The sequence below is a fragment of the Platalea leucorodia genome, assembly GCF_965183815.1.
Source record: "Platalea leucorodia genome assembly, chromosome: 3".
Lineage (NCBI taxonomy): Eukaryota > Metazoa > Chordata > Aves > Pelecaniformes > Threskiornithidae > Platalea > Platalea leucorodia.
In genome coordinates this window covers 20,977,887-20,998,183 of record NC_138825.1, presented here as the reverse complement: position 1 = coordinate 20,998,183, position 20,297 = coordinate 20,977,887, and the positions used below count along the sequence as shown (strand labels likewise).

Sequence of the window (20,297 nt, the reverse complement as noted above, 5' to 3'; positions counted from 1 at the left end):
CTCAACTGCTGCTGCTGCTGGAGGTAGCTTGGATGTCTCCGCACAGAACTGCGTTGCATCATCGTCCCTAATAAAGACTTTGCAAATCAAATACGGCTCCTTCGTGTACCTAAATGATTCTATGATTAAATGACAGACAAGATGGTGGCACCAGTTTGTGCGAGTGCAGAATTTCACTCTGTAGTTGAAATGTCGTTAAGAAAATTGCAAGCGACTCTCCAGTCATAGTAGAGGTTACGTTCCCATAGGGCGTTTTGGTTTTGACGTTAACAGAAACTAGAGTAAGAGTGAATTTTCCCATTAAACAACATGGCAGCCGATACAACTGGATGGGATCCGCTGGCGATGCAGTGCTAAATTGGCAGTCGCTTTTCTGATAGCTGCGTTTCGAACTTGAGGCAGTTTGGCGGCGCTGACGCGGGGGGCGAGACCCCTCTTCCTTCCCAGGCCTCGGGGTTCCCTCGTGACCCACGGCGCCTGCGGTTTGCGCCCCGGTTGGGACGGGGTCCGCTCCCGCCGCTCAGCTCCCGCTTCGCGGGAGGGGGCGGAGGGCGCTTCCGCGGCAGGTCCTCGCCGGGGTGGCTCCGCCGGGCCTGCTTACCCTGGGAACGTTCCCGTTGCTTCTGCGTTAAAAAGAAGAAAAAGCAAACCAAAAAACCGAGAATCCCCACCCAAACCCAGTCAGGCGGACTCGGGGGGTGAGGGGGTGCCCTGTGCTGCGGCGGGGGTAGGAGCGAGTGGCGGGGGGGGGGGGACCGGCCGGGCGGGGCGGGAGGGGAGGGGAGGCGAGGGCCGGAGGGCCGGCGGCCCGGGGTGCCGGGCTGGGGGGCGGGGAGGGGGGGGGGCCGTTGGCCCGGCCGTTGGCCTCGCGCGCCCCCGGCCCGCCGGGAGCTGGGGGGGGGGGCGGGGGAGGGAATCCCCCTCGCGCGCGCGGCGTGCCTTTTGTGTTTGTACACACGGCGCCGAGGGAGGGGGCGGGGCCGGGGGCGGGGCCGCGCCTTCCCTCCATTGTGCTCCATTGGCGGGCGGGCGGGGCCGGGGCGGGGCCGCGCGCGGGGCCGGCCCTCCCGAGTCAGCCATCTTTCAATTGTGCTCCCGGCCGCCGCCGCCGCCGCCAGCAGCAGTAGCAGCCGCCGCAGCAGCAGCCCCGGCTCCGGCTCCTCCTCACGCCCGCCCTCCCTCCGCCCGCCCGCCCGCCCTCCTTCCCTCCCGCACGGCAGCCGCGCTCGCCCAGCGGACGGGGTAAGTCTGGCGCCGCGCCCGCCGCGCCCCGCCGCCCCCCCGCCGCCCCCCCCGGACCCTCCCCACAAACTTTTGGGGGGCTCGGGAGGCGGCGGCGCCCCCGCTTCCCCTTCCCCGCGCCGCCTTCCCGGCGCAGCCGGAGCGGCTCCCTCCGCCGGCACCCCCGGCCCCGCTTCGCGCGGTCGTTGCCCCCCTCTGCTCCCCTCGCCCCCGCTCCAAACCCCCACCAGCCGCCTCCCCAGCCCCTTAGCTGCCTCCTCAGCCCGGCAGCCCCCGGATCGGGGCTGGGAAGCGGCCGCAAAGAGGAGCCGCTCGCCAGCCCAGGGTAACTCTCCTGCCTTCCTTCCCCTGCTCCCCACAGTTGTTGCTCAGCTTCACCATCTTGTCTCTTTTCTCTGGTCACCGACCATATTTTTTTTCCTATTGCATAAAAAACAATAAAAAGGGAAAGAAATTCGCCGAAGGAACGACCCAAACCCAACGCAATTTTTTGGTTTTCGAGTGCAAACTTTTCCGCTGCCTCCCCCTTCATCTGCACCCACATGGTTTGGAGTTCCCTGCGATTTTTTGGGCGTTATTTTTTGCAATTTATTTTTTCCTCCTTTGCAAAAGGACTAGGGCTGCATTTCGTGATTGTTTCCATTTTGTTCTGGGTCTGGGAGATGAGTTTGCCTGTGAGAGGCGCTTGGGAGCGAGGCGGCTTTGGGGAAGCAGTTACACGGAAAGAGAAAGACGGCACCCAAAAACCACCACCCCCCCCAAACAAAAAAAAAAAAAGAAAAGTTTGTTGCTTTCTCGCACTTTATCCGGACCCTTTCCTTTTTGCGCGATAAAGGCCGGGTCGCCGGCGGTTGCCGGCGGGTCGGGGAGCGCCGGCGGGCGGCGGCGAGGGCCGGGCCGGCGGGCGGAGGGCCGGCGGGGGCCGCCGCTCGGCTCGCACCCGCTCCGCCGGTTCGGAGGAGGTGTGGGGCGGTGGGAGCGGCGGGGCGGGTGCCGGCCCCCCGGTGTTGGCCGGGCCGGATTTGCCAGCACTTCGCAGGTGCCGGGCGGCCGGCGGGGGGGAGGCGGCAGCCGCCTCTCCGCGCCTGCTGGCGGGCGACTCGCTCGGCTTCGGCCGCCGCCGCCTCGCTATTGAATTCGTGGGCAAAAAAACTGGATTTTAATATTCTGCGATCGGCAGACGTTTAATTTTTTTGTGGTGTGTTTTTGTTTGGGTGTTTTTTTTTTTCCCCGTTGAGTGAAGGGAGGCGTTAGGCGGCCGCGGGCCCCGTGGCTAACGGCTGGCCCCGCCGTTCAGCGGCCGCGGGCAGGGGCGCCGTGCGGGGGCCGGGGGGGCGGCTGGCTCGCTGCGGGGCAGCCGTACGCTGAGCGGGGCGGCCGGACACCCCCCGGCCCCTCTCTCCTTCCCTCCCTCCTTCCCCCCCGGGCAGGTGTAAGGCAGCGACGTCGGCAGGAGCATGGCCCGCACCAAGCAGACCGCCCGCAAGTCCACCGGCGGCAAGGCGCCCCGCAAGCAGCTGGCCACCAAAGCCGCCCGCAAGAGCGCGCCCTCTACTGGCGGGGTGAAGAAGCCGCACCGCTACAGGTAACGCAGCGCCGCGCACCGGCGGCACCGGGCCGGTACCGCCGGCACCCCCCGCACCCCCCCCCCCCCTCCGCCCCCGCGGGGCCGGGGCGGGGCGCCGGGGGGGGGCTTCTCCCCGCCGCTGCCACCGTGCGCTCCGCCGGCCCCCGGGGCCGCCCGCCGGGGCCGCTCCCCCGCCTGCTCCAAAAAAAACCAAACAAACCCAAACCATAAATACCCAGCGCGGGCATCGCCCCGGTATTTGCCATTAACCCCTTTCCGGGGCGTTCCGGTACTGGCGCTTAAAAAAAAAAAAAAAATCAATACCCTCCTCTACGGTGAACGCGTCTCTGCCATTTTTTTTTTATTTTTTAATTTTTTTTTTAAACTTCTGGTTATTTAAATGCTGCCACAGGGCTGTGCCGCCGCGAAGTTTATTGTTACCGGCGTGTCTTAATTTACTTGTAGGGTCTGCTCCCTCCTCGGCGCCGTGCGGGCTCCGGCGGCCGCGCCGGGGCGGGGAGCGGCCGCGAGAGGGCGCGAGGCGCCCGCGGACGCGCGGGGCCTCCCCCACCGGCCGCGCGGCCGCTTGTCCCAAAGGCAGCGCCCGTGCGCGGGAGGGGGCGGCCTGCCGCCAGCAGCGGGTCTCCTTTTTGGGTTTTTTTTTTTTCCTTTTGGACAATCTGCTAATAACGATGTTTTTCCACCCCGGGGAAGTCTTTGCTCCGGAACGGTGACGGTCGTACTTCAGCTTGGAGGGTGATCTTGGGCTAGGCGTACGTATTCCTTAGGGGAGAAAAGTGGATTGGGAAGGAGAAGCGGCTTGGAAATAGTGAACTTGATCGAGAAGTCTGTTGCTGTAGGTGTGAGGTGGAATGGATAGTCTAGGAGACAGGTCATAAAGTTGGAGTTGGAAAATACAAAGTTTCCACCAAAATAAATGCGGTATTAATTTGGGGCTTTGTGTCTGCAGAAGTACATTGTTAATCGGAATTTGTCATTCTGACACCGAAACTAACACAAGGAAATACACTAGATACTTTGTACTGATGATGTCACACAAAACATAAATTCTGTTAGTCCTGTGAATGTTGACAGCAACTTACATCAGTAGGGAAGAAGAACCAGATTCCCCTTAAAATCCTGTTTGCCGGTCAGGCTAATCGCTAGGAGGGGACCTGTGGTAGAGGTGACCCAGCTAACCGACGGCAGTGTTGCGGTTTGCCACGTCCGCACCGAGCTGCGTTAGTGCCGGTTAGCGAAGGTGTGCTGTCCGCCTCTTCTCTCGGCGAAGTCAGGGCCTCCCCTGTCTGCCTGGGGGATCCCTGGTGAGGCCAGTGGAAGTCTGCACAGGTTGATGGTGAGACAGCGGCGACCCTTTGCCAGTGAAACTGGTTTTGTATGGTAAACGCTGGGATTCTTCTAGTGAAAGCAGAACGTGTATGGTGCTTCGTTTAGTTTAGATGATGAACCCATATTTTTAAGGTGATGTAGAAAATGTTTTGAATACTAATTCTTTTTTTTTTTTTTTAATCATTTAATTTTAAAAGGCCGGGTACCGTGGCTCTCCGTGAAATCAGACGCTATCAAAAGTCCACCGAACTTTTGATCCGCAAACTTCCCTTCCAGCGTCTGGTGCGCGAAATTGCTCAGGACTTCAAAACAGATCTGCGCTTCCAGAGCGCTGCCATCGGTGCTTTGCAGGTGAGCTGAGCGTCGCGAGGGCAGCGCCCTGTCCCGGCGGTGGTCTGGGGGCGGGGGTCCCCCTGCCCGGCGGGTGTCGGTGCTGTGAGTGCTGTCACAGCCAGAACCCCCCCAAAACCCCCAAAACCTGGAGACTGAAGGGAAGGGAGGGCTCCGCCTCCCGCCCCCATTGGCCAGGCTGTTTCTAGGGTTAGCCCCAGCTCCGCCTGATTGGTGGGTGGCCACGGTGGGCGTGGCCGCTCCTGGGGGGGTGCTGATATTGGGGGATGTGCCCCTCAGCCTTCCCTTGCTCAGGGTGGACCTGGTGATGCCCTACAAATACCATAGGCTAAAATAACGCAGTGGCAGGTCAGCAGCTTCTTACAAAGGCTATAAATGTGGGTTTTCAGGGGGGGGTGGGTGGGGGGGTGGTGGTGTTGCTTTTCTTTTTGTTTGTTTGGGTTTTTTTTGTTTGTGGTTTGTTGTTTTTGTTTTTTTTTCTAATAGCCCCCACCCCCCGAAGTAATTGCCCTTGACGGAACAGTGCATCTTATTAAGACGCTTCACGTAAATCTGTTTCCTCTGTCCTCGAGCTTTGTTAGAGGCTTTGCCTCTGAAGGCTGTGCAGTCTGAGAGGACAGCGTTGTCATGTCAAGCGTGTGTCCAAACGGAGGTCTTGATGTCCTCGAATGCTCTTGAAAGAAAAACAGCTCGATAGGCCACATCTAAACATGGTTAGGGAAAAAAAGTGCTTTTGTATGATGTAGTTGGTGCTAAACATGTAATTTTTTAAAATATGTTAGTTAAATAACTTATTTAGAGTATATCGAGGGTAAAATATTGATTGCTCTTTCTGCCCCGAATTCCTGCATCAAAGTTAGGTCCCCTCCAAGACTGTGTCCTTGTCACAGGAACGTTTCCCTCTCATGATAGAAATACACTCATGATTGAAGATAGGTCCTTATTGTTCTTTTAGCTGTTGAAAGATTGTTCCAGAACCTGTCTGCAATTGTAGAGTATCTGATATCCAGGCAAAATTGTCTTTTTCTGGTTACTGACTTCCACTTGATAGGGACCAAAGCGTATGCCGTGAGATGCTCTAAACTTGAGCGCATGCTTAGCTTCAGAAGGTGGCTGCGTGCATTTGCAAAGTTGCTGCTTTTGCCTTTAGTTGTTGTTCTGTCTCACTGCTGTGAGTGGTTGTGGTAGTTTTTAAACCTTGGTGTCTTTTTATCAGGAACTGATTATTAAAATTTAGTCAGTGGTTGGTATGTTTTCAGAAGGCTGGTTTTGGATTAAGGAGCTGTTGGTATAGAACTTGTGCATGTACTATTCCTAGTGCTTCTTGCTTGCATATTTGCAAAAAAACCCTTATAACCCCTTTAGTGCCCTGTTGTTCGTGCCAGCATGGCTTATTTGGTGAAGTGTCTTAACTTTTCACATAGTGATTTAGCGAAACTGTGTTAGGGGAACTTATAGTAGCCATATCGTGCTGGATATGGAATGACTTACTAATACTACAGTCCTCATCTGCGGTAGTAAATATTTTTCTTTCTTTGTATTAAATGCTCTGTGTTTTTAAACAGGAACTTTGAACTTAGTAAGTTGATTTTGCACTTCCTGGTAACAAAATGGTTCACACAAGCTGTTCCGTTGCATGAATTTCTAGAACGGTGGACCTCAGCCTCCTTTCTGTAAGCGAGCCCCATCGTTTCTGCCTTCTCGCCCCCACCGTGTGCTGTGTCCTGGTTTACGTGCTGGTCTGATGTTGGCATGCCGAGATGCTTCCTAGGAGATTGTTAGGTGTTAGAATTCTGTATCAACCCCAAAATGTGTTAAATGGTTACCATTGCTGTGCTGGGCTTGATAGCGGCTAACTTAACATGAGCCAGAAGCGTAATTAGGTCCAACGCAGCATCTGTCTAACCCAGAATCCTGTCTGCAGTGGTTGAGTAATGGAGAAAACACTGTGGTCAGGGTTGTGGTTTTCCCAAGACAGGGCTTGTCCTTTGCCCTGTCTTTGCCAAGTGCCGACCCTGTGATTCTCACAGGTGTGAGGTGAGCACCTTCTGTGATCGGGGGGGCTGTGGTGTGTGCCCCAGATAGACAGGGGGTGCTTAGGCAGGAAGAAAGTACAGGACTAGGACAAGCGTCTGATGGTAATTCTCAGACTGCTGTCCTGGTTTTAGTGATTCCAGGAGTTCCTGAGTCAAAGATGTTGTCATCTTACATCTAATAATTCTCAGTACGTTTTTTCTGCTGATTTTTGACTTCTGAATGAAGCCACCTCTTCAGTACCCTATGGCAAGGAGCTGTGTGCCCGAACTGTGTGCTGTGAAGGAATACCTGCTCTTCTTTTCCCTAGCACCTGCCAATTTCACTTGATGCTCAATAGCTCTTCCTCTGGAAGAGGCAGCAGACGAGTCATTCAAATAGTGTAACCCAGCCTTTAAAAAGAGAAGTTCCTAAACAAACTAACCTTTTGGTCAGATAAACCCTTATCTTGTGAGAGCCCTGTCAGAACGTTGGTCCAGTTGTGTTCTGGAAGATGTCTTCACCGAATGGCAATAGTATGCCACTTTGACATGGGATATTATTTGATGGTTTATAAGAAAAAGGAGGCTTTTTTTTTTTTTTGAGAACCTAAAACTTTTGATGTTTGCAAGTAATAAAGACAGAAGCCTAAACTTAATGCCGTGTTACATTGTACTTTGAATTATTGTTATGTTTTTCCTAGTGCTCAGAGACTGAAAGTGCTCTTAACTCTTTTTTTCTTCTTCACTAGGAGGCAAGTGAAGCCTACTTGGTTGGCCTGTTTGAAGATACCAACCTGTGTGCTATCCATGCCAAACGTGTCACAATCATGCCAAAAGATATCCAGCTAGCACGCCGCATACGTGGAGAGCGTGCCTAAACTTCACTATGATGGGTTTGTCATTCTCAAAGCAAAATCTTCTTCCTGTTATCGGTAGTAATGAACGTTAGATATTTTTTCCATGGGGTTAAAAGGTACCTGAATATATGGTTGCAAATGGAAAAATAGGGGACAGAATTGGGTATTGGCAAGTTTTTTTCCATTTTCATTTGTGTGTGGATTTTTAATATAAACGAGGGGACATAAAACATCAATGCGGTCAAAAAAAAAATGTTTCAGTGAACAAGTTTGAACAATTCAACTTTATAAAAAAAAAAAATTATAAATAAACCTGTCAAATTTTTCTGGACAATGCCAGCATTTGGATTTTTTTAAACAAGTAAATTTCTTATCAATGGCAACTAAATGGTGTTTGTAGCATTTTTATCATACAGTAGATTCCATCCATTCACTATACTTTTCTAACTGAGTTGTCCTACATGCAAGTACATGTTTTTAATGTTGTCTGTCTTCTGTGCTGTTCCTGTAAGTTTGCTATTAAAATACATTAAATGATACCTGCTTTTAGTCTTGATTTTTAAATGCTACACGTGGGTTATATTTGATTAAAAAATAATCAGCCTTCCCTTTTTCTCTTCAATATATGACCTAAATACTTTACAGCAGATCTAGGAAGCAAACACTGGGGATACTACCTTGGCTGACGTGTAGTGTATATATGAGGGTTTTTTAAGAGTGTAAAATTTCTGTCCGCTCCGCCTGAAAGCGAGTTTGGTGAGTATGTTACCGGGTAGAGTCTGGAGCTGGACGAGCTCTCTAACTAATCTATAGTGCTAAGAAAAAGCAGTTTCCTTGCTGTTTAGGTTCCTTTCTTACTTGATTTAATGATAAATTTGGAAGCATTTCTGATTTTCATGGTTTGCTAGTAGAGTATAAGTGGTAGGGTGTGGTGGTTTGGGTTTTTTTCTGGTGTGTTTTGGGGTTTGGGTGGTTTTTTTTTTTTCTTTAAACCCTTTTGCACTCTATTATCTGGTTTCTTGATTTGTAGGTGTTCACTTTTTGCTTGACTACCTTTCTGTTTCAGTCACACCCTCTGGCATGTTAGAGAGCTTAGTCCACATGTGATTAGTTTCAGATTGTACACTCCAGTCAAAAAGACACTTTTGTACCATTTCTGTTAGTTACGGTACTTCATAGAAGCAGTACTTAGACAGGAGCACACATTTGAAACTTAATGGTTTTTTTTTTTTTTATATTCCCCACCCAATTGCCGAGGAAAGTTCCTGTGAAGACATTTACTGCTGACATTACGTTCTGTAAAAACTTTGTTTTAATTTTCCACCTGAAACTTGGTTAAGGATTCCGATGGACCAGTCTGGAAATGAGTTATGTGGTGTGCTTTTTGATAGCTCTTGCAGATAACAAAATGAGTTACAGAGAAGAAAATCTGTAGGCGCAGTGAACAGATTTCCCCTCTATGCGAAGACCCCTACAGAGCTTATTTGCTGCTAACTTCTTTCGAGAGGTACTGAGTGAGCTCTAAACACGAGTGAATTTGTCTGAAGATTTCCAAAGAGGATTAATAGAGATGTATTATCTGCTTTGGTATCTTGAACAGAGAGCCAAAAATTATAGAATAAATCACATTATTCATAACTTACTTGGCTCTAGTAATGAATGCTGTCTGCCGGGGTTGTGCAGAGTAAAGTCTATTTAAATGGAGTAGCTTGTCACAGAGAAAACTAATGCTGGGCAAAATGCGATCACATCCTTTTGATGCCAAGGAGTTCATAGCTATCAACTAAAAATTAAGGAAGACTTGTCTTGGAGCATCCAGAACAACAGAAATATAAGACGTGATCAACTGAGACTTGGCTGATTTGAGGTGTCACTTCTGTCTACTTGGTAATAACCCTGTTAAACTTGCTATAAATGCACTTATTTTGCCCTGTACTTCAGAATTCTGTTTCATGCCATCAGTCAACAATGCTGCAGCCACCTACACGAAAAGGTAATTAGGCTGATTTTTCTTTTTTTTTTTGGTAACATGGAACTGAAGTATTGATAAAGGAACTTAATTTTTTCTTTCTTACGTATGTTAGAAAGCCAAATTTAGAGATTTTGGTACTCAAATGAAATACCAAGTTCTTTTAAAAGAGAGAATTGGGGTGAGGCATACCACGACGATGCAGTTAAACTGTTCAAGGCAGAAGAATTCCTAATGGAAGACAAAGGGATCAGGAGTGTATGCGGTTGACAACGTTTAAGTGTGCAGTGCTACACACCTACAGCTTGGGGATAAACTTTTGCCTCTTTGAGAGTGTTGGTTATGACGGTTGTGGTCCTAGAGACGCCACGTGAATCCTGCTAGGGATTAGCTGTCTGTGTCTGTATTGATACAGAGTGCTCTCATGTTTTTTATTCCTGAGGAATCTTTCCTTATTCCTGAGGAACCACCTCTCTGCTCCTCATTCGTTTTTTCAAGTATAATGGATTTTCATTAACAGACACTTCTACTGTATTGCTGAACGAATTACTTAATCTCTAGCTTTCTCACCCCCCTGCCTGAGTACACTATATTTTTGTCTTTAATGTGCAGCAGCATGAAAAGAAAGCTGATGATTTAGTTGCTTTTAAATAAGAACTGCTTCTTTAAAAATAATATTTTGCCGGAATGGTCAGGTGTCGGTCCAGTTTTGGATGGATCTTCTAGTTGATGCTGTTAAGTGTTAACGGAGGAAAGAGAGTACAAAAGATGATGATGCTTTTTTTTTTTTTTTAAATGCTGAGAGTTTAGTTATTTGGGGTTATATTTTTCCAGCAGATTTTAGAAGCTATCTGTCTTAAGTATTGTTGGCATAACTCATCCAGAGTTGACAGTTCACTTGTGCCTGGGAGTCTCTCAAAGACGTGCTCTGCAGTACAGAAAGAGCAAAACAAAAGGGTGGGGATTGGTGTTCATACAAAAGCTGCGGAGGAGGAGGAGCAAGACCATCTACAGTTCCTGTTTAATCAACTTTTTTGCTTGTGTAGTAGCATTCCTACAAAAGCGTTTTTGAAAAGTGGTGGAGGGACAGGAGGCCTATGTAGCACTCAAGATCCACAGTTAGGGCACGCATGGGTCATTAGAGAAGGTAGGATACAGCATGTTATTTAGAGTTAAGTTTTAAGCTGCTGATACTGTGATGCTGGCACTCCTTTCCTTCGGTCACTTTGGGGTTACGGGTTCCTCTCTCTGGGATGAAGAAGAGGGGCGAACAAAATGGTTCTGATACAGTTACACGCAATGGTGTGGCTTAAAAATAACTGAAGAATTGTGTTCTGATCGATGCAATTTCCCCATTTCACGTGTTGCCACGTGTCCGCCGTGCTGTTTGGAGTGAGCGATAGCTGCTGGTGGCCCCGTTAGCTGTCTGCGTATGCAGGTTTGGGCATCACCTAAGAAGCAGCAGTCCAAAGTCTGCAGGCATTTCCCAAATAGGCGTTGCAGCTTCTTGCCTTACTCTCCGTTGCCTGGGCTGCTTCCTCTGGAGCCGGCAGGTGGGAACGGAGTCACGCGGGGAGTTGGTGGGTTATCGTCCTCCAGGTCAGCTAGAACATTTTATTGCTCTTGGGTGCCCTAAATGTTCTTTTGATAAAACAAGGGGTGGTTCTCTTGGAACTGTATATGCCTGCTTGTTGGGCGAGGTAATTTTTGAGGAAACTATTGACAAACAAATATTAATGGATTTAAAATAACTTAAGGGTTTGGTTTTGGTTTTTGTTTCCTTTTATTTTTTTTTTTCCCCAGGGAAGCACACTTTTCCTCAGCCAGTTTTGCAAGCACTGTTTAAAGTCTTACAAGATTCTTAGTATTTACAGTTGCCATGTATCGAATACATTGTAATATTTAAAAATGTAAATTCCTATTAACTTGTGGTGTTTGGGAGTTGTGGGGAAAGGGAATACCATCAAATTTGAATGTGGGCTAATTTAACAGTGACAGAAAAAGAAATCTGCTTAAGTCACACATGCTGCATTCTCTGCAAAAAAAAAAAAAATTACGGTTTACATGCACAAGAGAAGTAATACTGATTTAAAGCATTCTCATTCTGTGGAAGAAATGACTTCAGGTTCCTCTTTCACCTTTAAAAAAAAAAAAAAAAAAAGTAGGCTGAACTTAAATTCCTAAAATAGTTTACCTCTTTTTTTCCCCATAGCAATTCTGCTATTGCCTGGGCAATTCAGTTTCAGCTGAGATTTTGAATACTAGAAACCAAGTTGTGGTCATGTGGAGGTCCTGCTGGGGAGGAGTTTAGCTGTATTGGGTGGAGGGATGGACGTGACGTGGCTCCTTGCTTGCTAGTGACGAACACACTGAAAGGCTGACATCTGTTTAAAGCATATCGTTGCACGTATGTCCGCATTTCAATTTCTGAATAACTTTGTGAAGTCCTTTAACGTGTATGTGATAAGCTGGTTTTTAGATCTTTGTTTTAGATTTGTATGTTAGCTGTATTTACTCACTATTTTCTCAAGAGTAAATACAAAACCGTATTATTTCTTAAGTGGGATGCTTTGTACTAGCAACACAAAAAGCAAGCTTGCCTACCAGAGCCAAAAATGAAATGTTCTGGGAAATAACCCCAGACTTGAGATCAGTCTCTCTTGTGTGGCTGTATCAAATTCAACTGGTAGTTCTTGAGAGCTTGATTAACATGGAGCTTAAACCCAGCATTTCAGATTTGGTTTAGAAAAGTAACTTGCTGAATATATGTTTATGTTTAAGCGATGCATCGCTGAGCTGGGTTCATCCAGCCCTTTATCCCGTCTGGCAGTAGCTACTAAGTGATGCCACTGTCCAGGGACCAGATGCATTAATGCCTGCTCTGTGGCAGGTTGTAGCACCTACTTGAAATTAGTAATGCCATCTTGTTCAGGAAGGAGAGCAAGTGCAACTATTTCTGCTAAAATAACTGCTCACTAACAGTCTCTCACACTGGTGGATTTTTGGGATGCATTTTGTAATTTGGGATTACTGTCCCAGGACATGCATTCTTGCCCTCTGACTTCCATGGGGGTTTGTGACCACTTAGTGACTTGAATCCACTTTTTGATGTGGCTGAAACCAGCGTCTCTCACACACGTGCTTCATGTGCCACCGTTTTTGACCAATTAGTCAAATAATTTGACTCGGTGTATCTGCTTGATCTGAAGCTGTAGAGCAGGCGAGAGAGTAGGACTACCCATTTCCCTAGCACTATACAGTTTAGGTTCAGTTTCACAATACGCTTAATCGAAACGTGCTTCTAATACCAGCTTTTCCTGCCACACTTGCCTCTCTTGAGACTCCGTGATGGGTTACTTCAGTTTATCTTCCGGAGCTTAATTTTAAATTCAAGGTTTAGTGAAGTACAGGGAGTGTTCAGATCAAAGATGTTGATTGCATTGTTTACTGCAATTTTGTTTCTTACTATAGCAAGCAAACACATGCAACTTTTCTTGGGCTTCATAATGAGTAAGGAGTTAAAAACCCTTTTCATATAACTTGACTTCAAAGGCTTGAATTCAGAGGAGGAATTCTAGCGTCAGGAAAGTTTTTGTTTTGTTTTGTTCTGTTTTTTTTCCCCCTTGTCCAGATCCCCCTGTTGATATTGGGGAGCTGTTTGCTCAGCTTTTACTTGTGTATTATTCCCATCACCGTGTATGAGTCATCCTCAGTGATGAGATTTTTTTGCACTAAGTGGATGTTGCAGACTTGTTTATGGCAGGTTTGCCTACAAACAGACAAGTATTTTGCTGAACAAAAAGCCACTGTTTATGGTTTTGTTTTGGTTGTTGGTTTTTTTTTTTTTAAATCTGAGAAGGCTTTGTTATCTTCTGACCTGGATAATACGATGTCAAAAAAAACTAGCTCCGTGTGTGAAAAACACTACATCTATCAATAGCAGAATTAAAAAGGGACCGTTACGACGGCATAGGCTGATCTGCTTAATGTAAGCTACTGAATTTCATCAGATCGTACCTAATCCAGTTCATATTGTCTTTTTGAATTTAAAAGATATGATGCTTAGCCGTGCATGTAGCAGAGGCTAAAGACGTGCTATAAAAGACAGCGAAAACCTTTCTAGGGAATGCAAAGGGACTGTGTGGTTTCTGTTTGGGAGAGCTACTGTCACATAGTTGATTAAGGCAAGAAATTGCTCTCAAAAAAACCCACAAACTGTAAAAATTTATTACTTTTTACATATGTTTTGGAAGGGTCTCCCAGCATAGCATGAGCCCTCTTTTGAGGGTTATATTTCAAGCAGTGATTGCCTGGTTGGGGGAGCAGACCCCACCTTATTGCCTGATCTCATATTTTTGGACAACCGTTACTCAAAATGCATCCCTCCCCTGCTACCTGGATGAGAATAAAGTTGGACCAGAGGAGTTCTGGTGTATGGCCAAGTATCTACTCCAGATGAGACGAGTTGGTGACATTTCAGGGGCTGGGAATGGGATCGAGGAGGGACACGCAGGTAAGGACATGGCTTTTTCTTCTCTTGCTCTTGTAGCGGACTTTCTCACTTCTCACTGGATAGAAGTTGTGACCTATTTCAGAGGGACTTTCTGCATAGAAATTTGGTTTCTGGGTGTTGTCCCAGAGGCAGCTTTTATATCTGTTTTGTTTTGGTTTGGTTTTTTTTCTGATTCATACCACCCCTTCCCATCTATCTGGCCCCTGCATGGGGATTTAAAATAATAATAATAAAAAAAAAATCACAAAAAACCCCAACAACAACAAATCTGGTCCTTGTAGGAGATGCGTACCACCTTTTCTTTGTCCAAGAATTTTCTGTGTATGCCTGGCAGTGATGGAATGCTTCTGAATAAATGGGGAAGGACAGCATGAATTATAGCTGTAAGTCTGAAGGGCTTTTCGGTTGCTTCCTGCCTGTCATCCCTGGGAATATTACTTGTTACATGATCACAGCTAAATAAATATACAAGAAATGATTTATTCAAAATTAAGAGTATTATCTAATTGTGAGAAATGGCTGCAAAATGCTGAGGCTTAGGAATGCTCTCGGTTGCAGCACACCTAGACAGAAGCTTTCTGCTTTTTCCTCGATGGTGATGCTTACTGTCCCTTTGCAGCTGTAACACTGAAGATCCAGACGCTTGGGTAAAATCCCCCAAAAGATGAGGCTGGGGTCAAAGGCAGGTACGGCATGGGTCTCCAAGTCAGCGTCATAGTGAGAAGGGAAATAAGCCTAGATTTCTGTCCATCTCTCTTGATAACGCATTTGTAAGCTTACGTGTAGCTTGCGCTTTGAGACGCGCGCACGTATTCTTTGCTGTATTGTCCCCTGCCAACAGCACCCCCCTCATCTCCTCGTGTAGGCACGCCATTACGCACAGCAGGGTCTCTAACAGCAGGAGTGCTTTATGTTACTAGAAGCTCCTGTGAAGTCAGAGAGATTTAAGAAAAAAAAAAAAAAAACCCAAACCTGAAAAAGAAGAAAACATCCCTATGGCTCTGGAAACCACTTGTGTCTCCTGCTGGTGTTAGGACTGAGCGTTCTCGTCCCTCTACCTTGACAAGAGCCTATCCTCACCTTCTCATTGCATTATGGTTGTGTTTATGTAGATGCTGTTGCATGGAAGTGTCCCAAGTAAAACCCAGCTGGAAAACGTCCATTGCATGCACATCCTGCAGTGATTGCGAGCTAATTCCATACGCCTCAGCTATAAATGTTAATCCTTGGTTTTGCCCCCACCACCCTCTGCTCATGAATAATTAGGCTAGCTGATCCCCTCTCCTGCCAACCTAGATTTGCAAGAGATTTTGCAAGTTCAACTACTTTTGAGTTTTCCTTAGAGTCTGCTGAAGTTGGTGAGGAGTATAATATCTCGTCTGCCTTTACCTTGTGGACTGCTTTGAGGAGAAGACAGGCTGAGATGAAGTAGCAGTCATCAGGTGAGAGATACTGCATTCTTTTCCCTGTACTGGAGGAGGAGGAAGGCCAAAGAAATGATATTTACAGTCCTGCTCAGGCCTCCTGTCTAAATGCATCATTGCCTGGCAGCTGAGACCCTGTCAGGCAGCCTGTGGGTGGGAAGGCTGCCAGGTGAACACATGGGCATGGATGCCGGCCGCGAGGAGCACGAGCAGGAATTGTGGATGGCAGGATGGGCGTCCCAGCTGGGCGCATCCCCGGGACCGGTTACCGCTGAGGAGCTGTGTGTCCCTACATCTAAAGGCTGGAGTGACTTCAAACAGTCTCCGTGCCTGCTAATTCGGGGCACGGGAGGGTTGCCAGGCTGAGGCATGCATAGCCCTGAGACCTCAGGCTTCAGCTTAGTTGCGGTGCGGGCAGGGAGTTGGCAGCAGCGACGCAAGCTTCCGTGTGCTGGCTTGCCAGCGTGCTTTGCCCGGAGGGGCTGTCTCCATGGGCGAGTGGATGATGGCTTTTTCTTTGTGCCTCTTTTCATCTGTGAGCATGGGCCAGAGAAAACGCACAGAGGAGGGGGGACCTCTACAGCCGGGCTGGCCCGGGCGCGTGGGCAGGCGTACGGAGTGCAGGGGTTGCCAGAGTAATCCCTGTGCCACTCTCCCAGGAACACAGGGTGAAAGCTGGGACTTCACCAGCCAGACATGAGCAATGGGGGAAGACCAGGGTGTTGGTCTGAGAGATACCGCGATGGATGCGCACCCCGTCTTGCCATAACTGGCAGAGTTGAGGCCGGTTGTGTCAGCAGGGCTTTGCTGCATTCCCAGGGTGCGATCTGAGCCGTGGTTAGCGGTGCTAACTCTCGTAGCGGTCGCTGAGCTGACACCAGGGAGTTGTGCCTTGCTGCTGACTTGACCTGAGACTGGGCTGGGTGGGGAGCTCAGGTGTTTCCCAAGACACGTAGCACCAGCCAAAGGAAAGCGTTACACGATGTATGGACCTGCAATAGTGGTTGTTGGCTCCCTCCAGCCCCTCTCTTCAGGTCTACGTGTGCAAAAAAAAGAGCAAAAGTGTTTTTCTTTGCCTGAGTTGTTGAGGAAGAGGGACTCATTTTCTTTTAGTGAATTGGGGGTAGGTTTTCTAGGTGGAGCCACCTCCATCCCCATAACAAAGGTGTCCTTCCTCCTTTCCATTCCCTGGTATACGAAATGCTTTAAATTGATGGGTACTTGCCCTTGTTTTGAAGTTATGGAGCCGGTTCTTTGATATAAGAACCAGCTACGCTGCGCAGCTCAGACCTAGTGAAGTTAGGAGATGTTTTCTGTCTGATGTCAGCTTGAAGCCTCGCAGACACCGAATCCCTCTAGAGGAGGGCACATCTGTTCAGGAATCTGATCTCATTTCTGCCTTATAGATTCTCCAACTAAATGGACCATTTGCTTTCATGAAAGTAATTGCTTTGAATGCTGTGGAAAAAAGAAGCCAAAGCCACAGACAGTATCTAACCTTGCTAGTGTTTATTCAATAAATTAATAAAATAAACACTAATAGGGTAGCATTCAAGTTCACAACAGTGCAGTAATCTATTTTGAAGCCGTGGTGGCTATTGCTAGCAGAGCGCACCACAGAGCAGCGGCTATCTGTAATGTAAAAAATCTGGCTACAGGTGCAGATAGCGGTTATAGTGCACCCACGAGCATCGTGGAGCCGGGGCGTAACAGCTCCATAGAAACACATCTGTTCCCTGCCATGCTGACGAAGGGCTGCTCTGGTTCCGCTGACTGCTGCTGCCGGCACTGAATTCGTCCCCCTGGTCCCAGGTACCTGAACTACAGGAGATCCTGTAAAATATGATGCTAATACCGGGGGGCTGTTGACCTTGGCACCTTGTTGCTGAAGCTGCTCTGGCCTCCCTGCTGCCCAGCTGCTGTGCAGGCAGGGCACGTGCTCCTGGCATGGAAAGCAGCGAGCTTGTGTCCCCAAATATGGGGAAATCCGGGGCATTCAAACTCTGTCCTAGGCTCTGTGTCAATATGACTTTTGTGCTCTTTCTACAAGTAAGAAAGGCATAATTACGTTCTTGCTATAAAGCTTCTTCCCTTCCCTGCTACATCACCCTGCCCCTCTCTGCCACATCCGTAGCCTTACTGCTCCCTACCCACCGTAAAGCAGAAATAGCGCGGCACACCCTACCCGAAAGAAGCAGCAGGTACATCTGTCCCCACGCACAGACTCCCCCGCCTCCCTCTCCTGCCACCGCATCCCGGGCCTTCCTGGCCTTTTGTGTGGCTGGGAAGATACAGCTCATTGCTGCAGGTACCACAGCTGCTGCAGCAACTTGGCTGGCTAAGGCCACGTCCTCCAAAGCTGGCAGCAGCCTTCTCTCAGAGTACCCGATTCCCCTCACCTTCTGACTTTGGTATGAGGCTGGGCAGATGCTTTTTCATACACTTAAATAGTAATATCCATTCTTTACTATAAGTATACTGTAATAAAGAATACGTTATTAATTATATATTATACATATATATTATACATTATTAATTATATATTATATATAAATGATACATTACTTGAGCATATATTTATTGTAAATATGAATAATATATTATTTTTATACAATTGTATATGTGTGCATATATAAAATATAAGAATATGTTATTATTTAAGCATATGAGGTTGGGCAGTTGTTTTTTATATGCTTAAATAATAATATATTCTTTATTATAAATACATATTTAAGCATATGAAAAAGCATCTCCCCAACCTCATACCAAAATCACAAGATGAGAGGAATTGAGTACTATGATGGAAGGCTGCTGGTAGCTTTATATATATCTCTATATCTATCTATATCTATCTATATCTATACACACCTTTTTTTTTTTTTTTTTGTGGAGGGCTGGTAAAGGTAGGTTGCCTTATGTTTAGTTGTTAACGTCGCCTTTTCTGTATTTTTTTTTTATGAAGCAGCAAAAGTTAAGAAAGAAGAGACATTTTTACAGATGTACAGCTATTAAAATGGCACTAACAAAACGGTGGAGCTCATCGCTATTACCCAGGCCACAGCCACCAGGGGCCAGCCCAGGTACTTTCTTTAGGGGCTGTGACGTGCTGCAACGCAGGGAACTCCGATTTCTCTGCCTCTCACGCATGTACCTGCTCTCTCCTGCCCTCTCCTCACCTCCTCCGGGAGCTGCCTTTGCAGTTTTGAGGCAGATGCAACGTAGTCCCAATGACGACCTCTTTCTTGGCTATCTTTCATTAGCTACTAGAAGGCTCGTTGTGTTTCTCTAATGGCCTGCCATCCTCCCGAGATCCCAGCACGTGCTCTGCGGAGCAGCTCGCAGTCAAGGCGTGTGCCTCAGGTTCCAGCTTGCAGAGATGCGGTGCAAGGGAGGTGGGGAATGGGCTACAGCACAGCCGGTAGCGGAGCAAGTGTCCAATTTCGGCAGGCTCCTGGGCTGATTTGGTGTCACGCAAAGATGTGGTTTCTCCTCATGCCAGCAAAGGTTTTCTCAGGTAGTTGTGGTTTTTACTGCCAGATGATTGATGAAGATGGCTCCAGCTGGGGACCAGGAGAACTACCTGTGCTTTCCTCTTCTAGCTTCAGGAATATGGGTATCCGGCCCCAGGCTGGAGCTTGTGCAAGTAGATGTCACTTCTCCCTCTGACTCCATATCCCTGCCCCATACACATGAGGGGAAAGCAGTGCTGGTAGTTTAAACTGTTAGACCTGTGCAAAGGGTCTTTGTCACATGAAAAATGGTTAAAATTGGTAGGAAAAGTCTTTTAGTGCTGGGCTTCCAGAAAAGTACAACACCAAGCTAAAATGACCTTCTCAATACTTGACTAGCGGAAGAGCCTCATCCCCAGCCAGCCTGGCTAAGGCGTGCTGAGGTGGTACCAGCAAAAACTAGAGATCACCCTCGATGTAAGATGCGTGTGCTGGCTGTGAGGTCCAGCTGAACGTGGTCCTGCCCCAGTTCCTGCCTTGCTGAGAGCCTGTCTGCAGTCAGGTTTGCCCCAGGGCTCCAAGGTCACAGCAAATGGTTGCCCTAACCCTCCCAGCGCCCTCCCTGGCACCCTCTCGCCAAGTGCCTGGGGGATGGCTGCTCCTGCGGGCCGTGGAGGTCTCACACCTGCAACAACTGCAGGTGACCAAGGCAAGCCCACCTGCAGCTTGCACGGTATCAAAAGGTCACCTACCAGGTACTGGGAAATAGCGTGGGAGGGATGGTGCAGACCATGTTTGTGATTCCTGAGCTCTAAAATCCTGTTTTACATCAGCATTTCTCATTTTTCTTTATACCTCTCTCCCCACTGCATCCGTACTGCTCTTCTTCCCGAGAACAGCTTAGGCAGGCTCTGCCAGGAGGGAGAAATATTGGATGTTGTCTGGAGCTTGCTTTAAGCAAGGTAAAGAGGGAGCAGACAAGGTCCACAGTAAGCTATTTGGCACTGTGTAGAACTGCCTTTATTTAGCGCCACGGTGCTACTGTCATCCTCAGGATGTAGCCTGGCACTAATCGCTTCTCTGGTTGGTTTAATTATGATACGTTGGTCCTGAGATGCTGCCGCTTTTAATATTGTGAAGATTCACATGGTACCTGCTGGTAGATCCCATGGGTGCTGGGAGCTGCTGGACCATGGTGCCAAAGCTTAGCTCCTGGGTGAAACTTACTTAGTAAGATGCTGAGCTATAGCTTTGGTGTGAAGGCAACAAGATAAAATTAAACAAGGCTCTACCCATCGGTACTTATACAACACCACAGTTATGACTAGTGCTTCACAGGTTGAAGAGGAGCGTGTTGGAAGTGTTTCTGTATCAAATAAACCCAGAACCAAGTACAACAAACACAGGGTGGAGCAGAAGATGAGGACCAGGGAAGAGCTGCCCTGAGATGTGGTCAGCGGCAGGGAGGCAGACACCCAAACTCGTCCTGTGAGCCTGGGAGCAGGCTTTTCCCTTCCCAGTCTTGCCCTGAGAATGACTTTGTCAATAGCTTTGGGCAGG

At 48.1% G+C, this 20,297-nt stretch overlaps 1 protein-coding gene across 2 annotated transcripts; it reads left to right on the top strand.

Moving 5' to 3' along the window:
* The first annotated feature begins 1,107 nt into the window (after positions 1-1,107).
* H3-3A (H3.3 histone A) lies at positions 1,108-7,921 on the top strand. Of its 2 annotated transcripts, none has more exons than XM_082305775.1 (4): positions 1,108-1,242; positions 2,673-2,827; positions 4,357-4,510; positions 7,275-7,921. In XM_082305775.1, the coding sequence occupies exons 2-4, from the start codon at positions 2,700-2,702 to the stop codon at positions 7,401-7,403; spliced, it is 411 nt and encodes a 136-aa protein (XP_082161901.1). In that variant the 5' UTR covers positions 1,108-1,242; positions 2,673-2,699; the 3' UTR covers positions 7,404-7,921. The 2 variants fall into 2 exon arrangements, with proteins under 2 accessions (XP_082161901.1, XP_082161902.1); XM_082305776.1 differs by having other exon boundaries at positions 1,225-1,246.
* The last annotated feature ends 12,376 nt before the right edge of the window (positions 7,922-20,297 follow it).

Excerpts from the sequence above, each read along its gene's own strand:
- H3-3A (XM_082305775.1), top strand. The coding sequence starts at position 2,700 with ATGGCCCGCACCAAGCAGACCGCCCGCAAGTCCACCGGCGGCAAGGCG. Across the intron at positions 2,828-4,356 it reads AAGAAGCCGCACCGCTACAG|GCCGGGTACCGTGGCTCTCC; the intron begins GTAACGCAGCGC and ends TAATTTTAAAAG. Across the intron at positions 4,511-7,274 it reads CTGCCATCGGTGCTTTGCAG|GAGGCAAGTGAAGCCTACTT; the intron begins GTGAGCTGAGCG and ends CTTCTTCACTAG.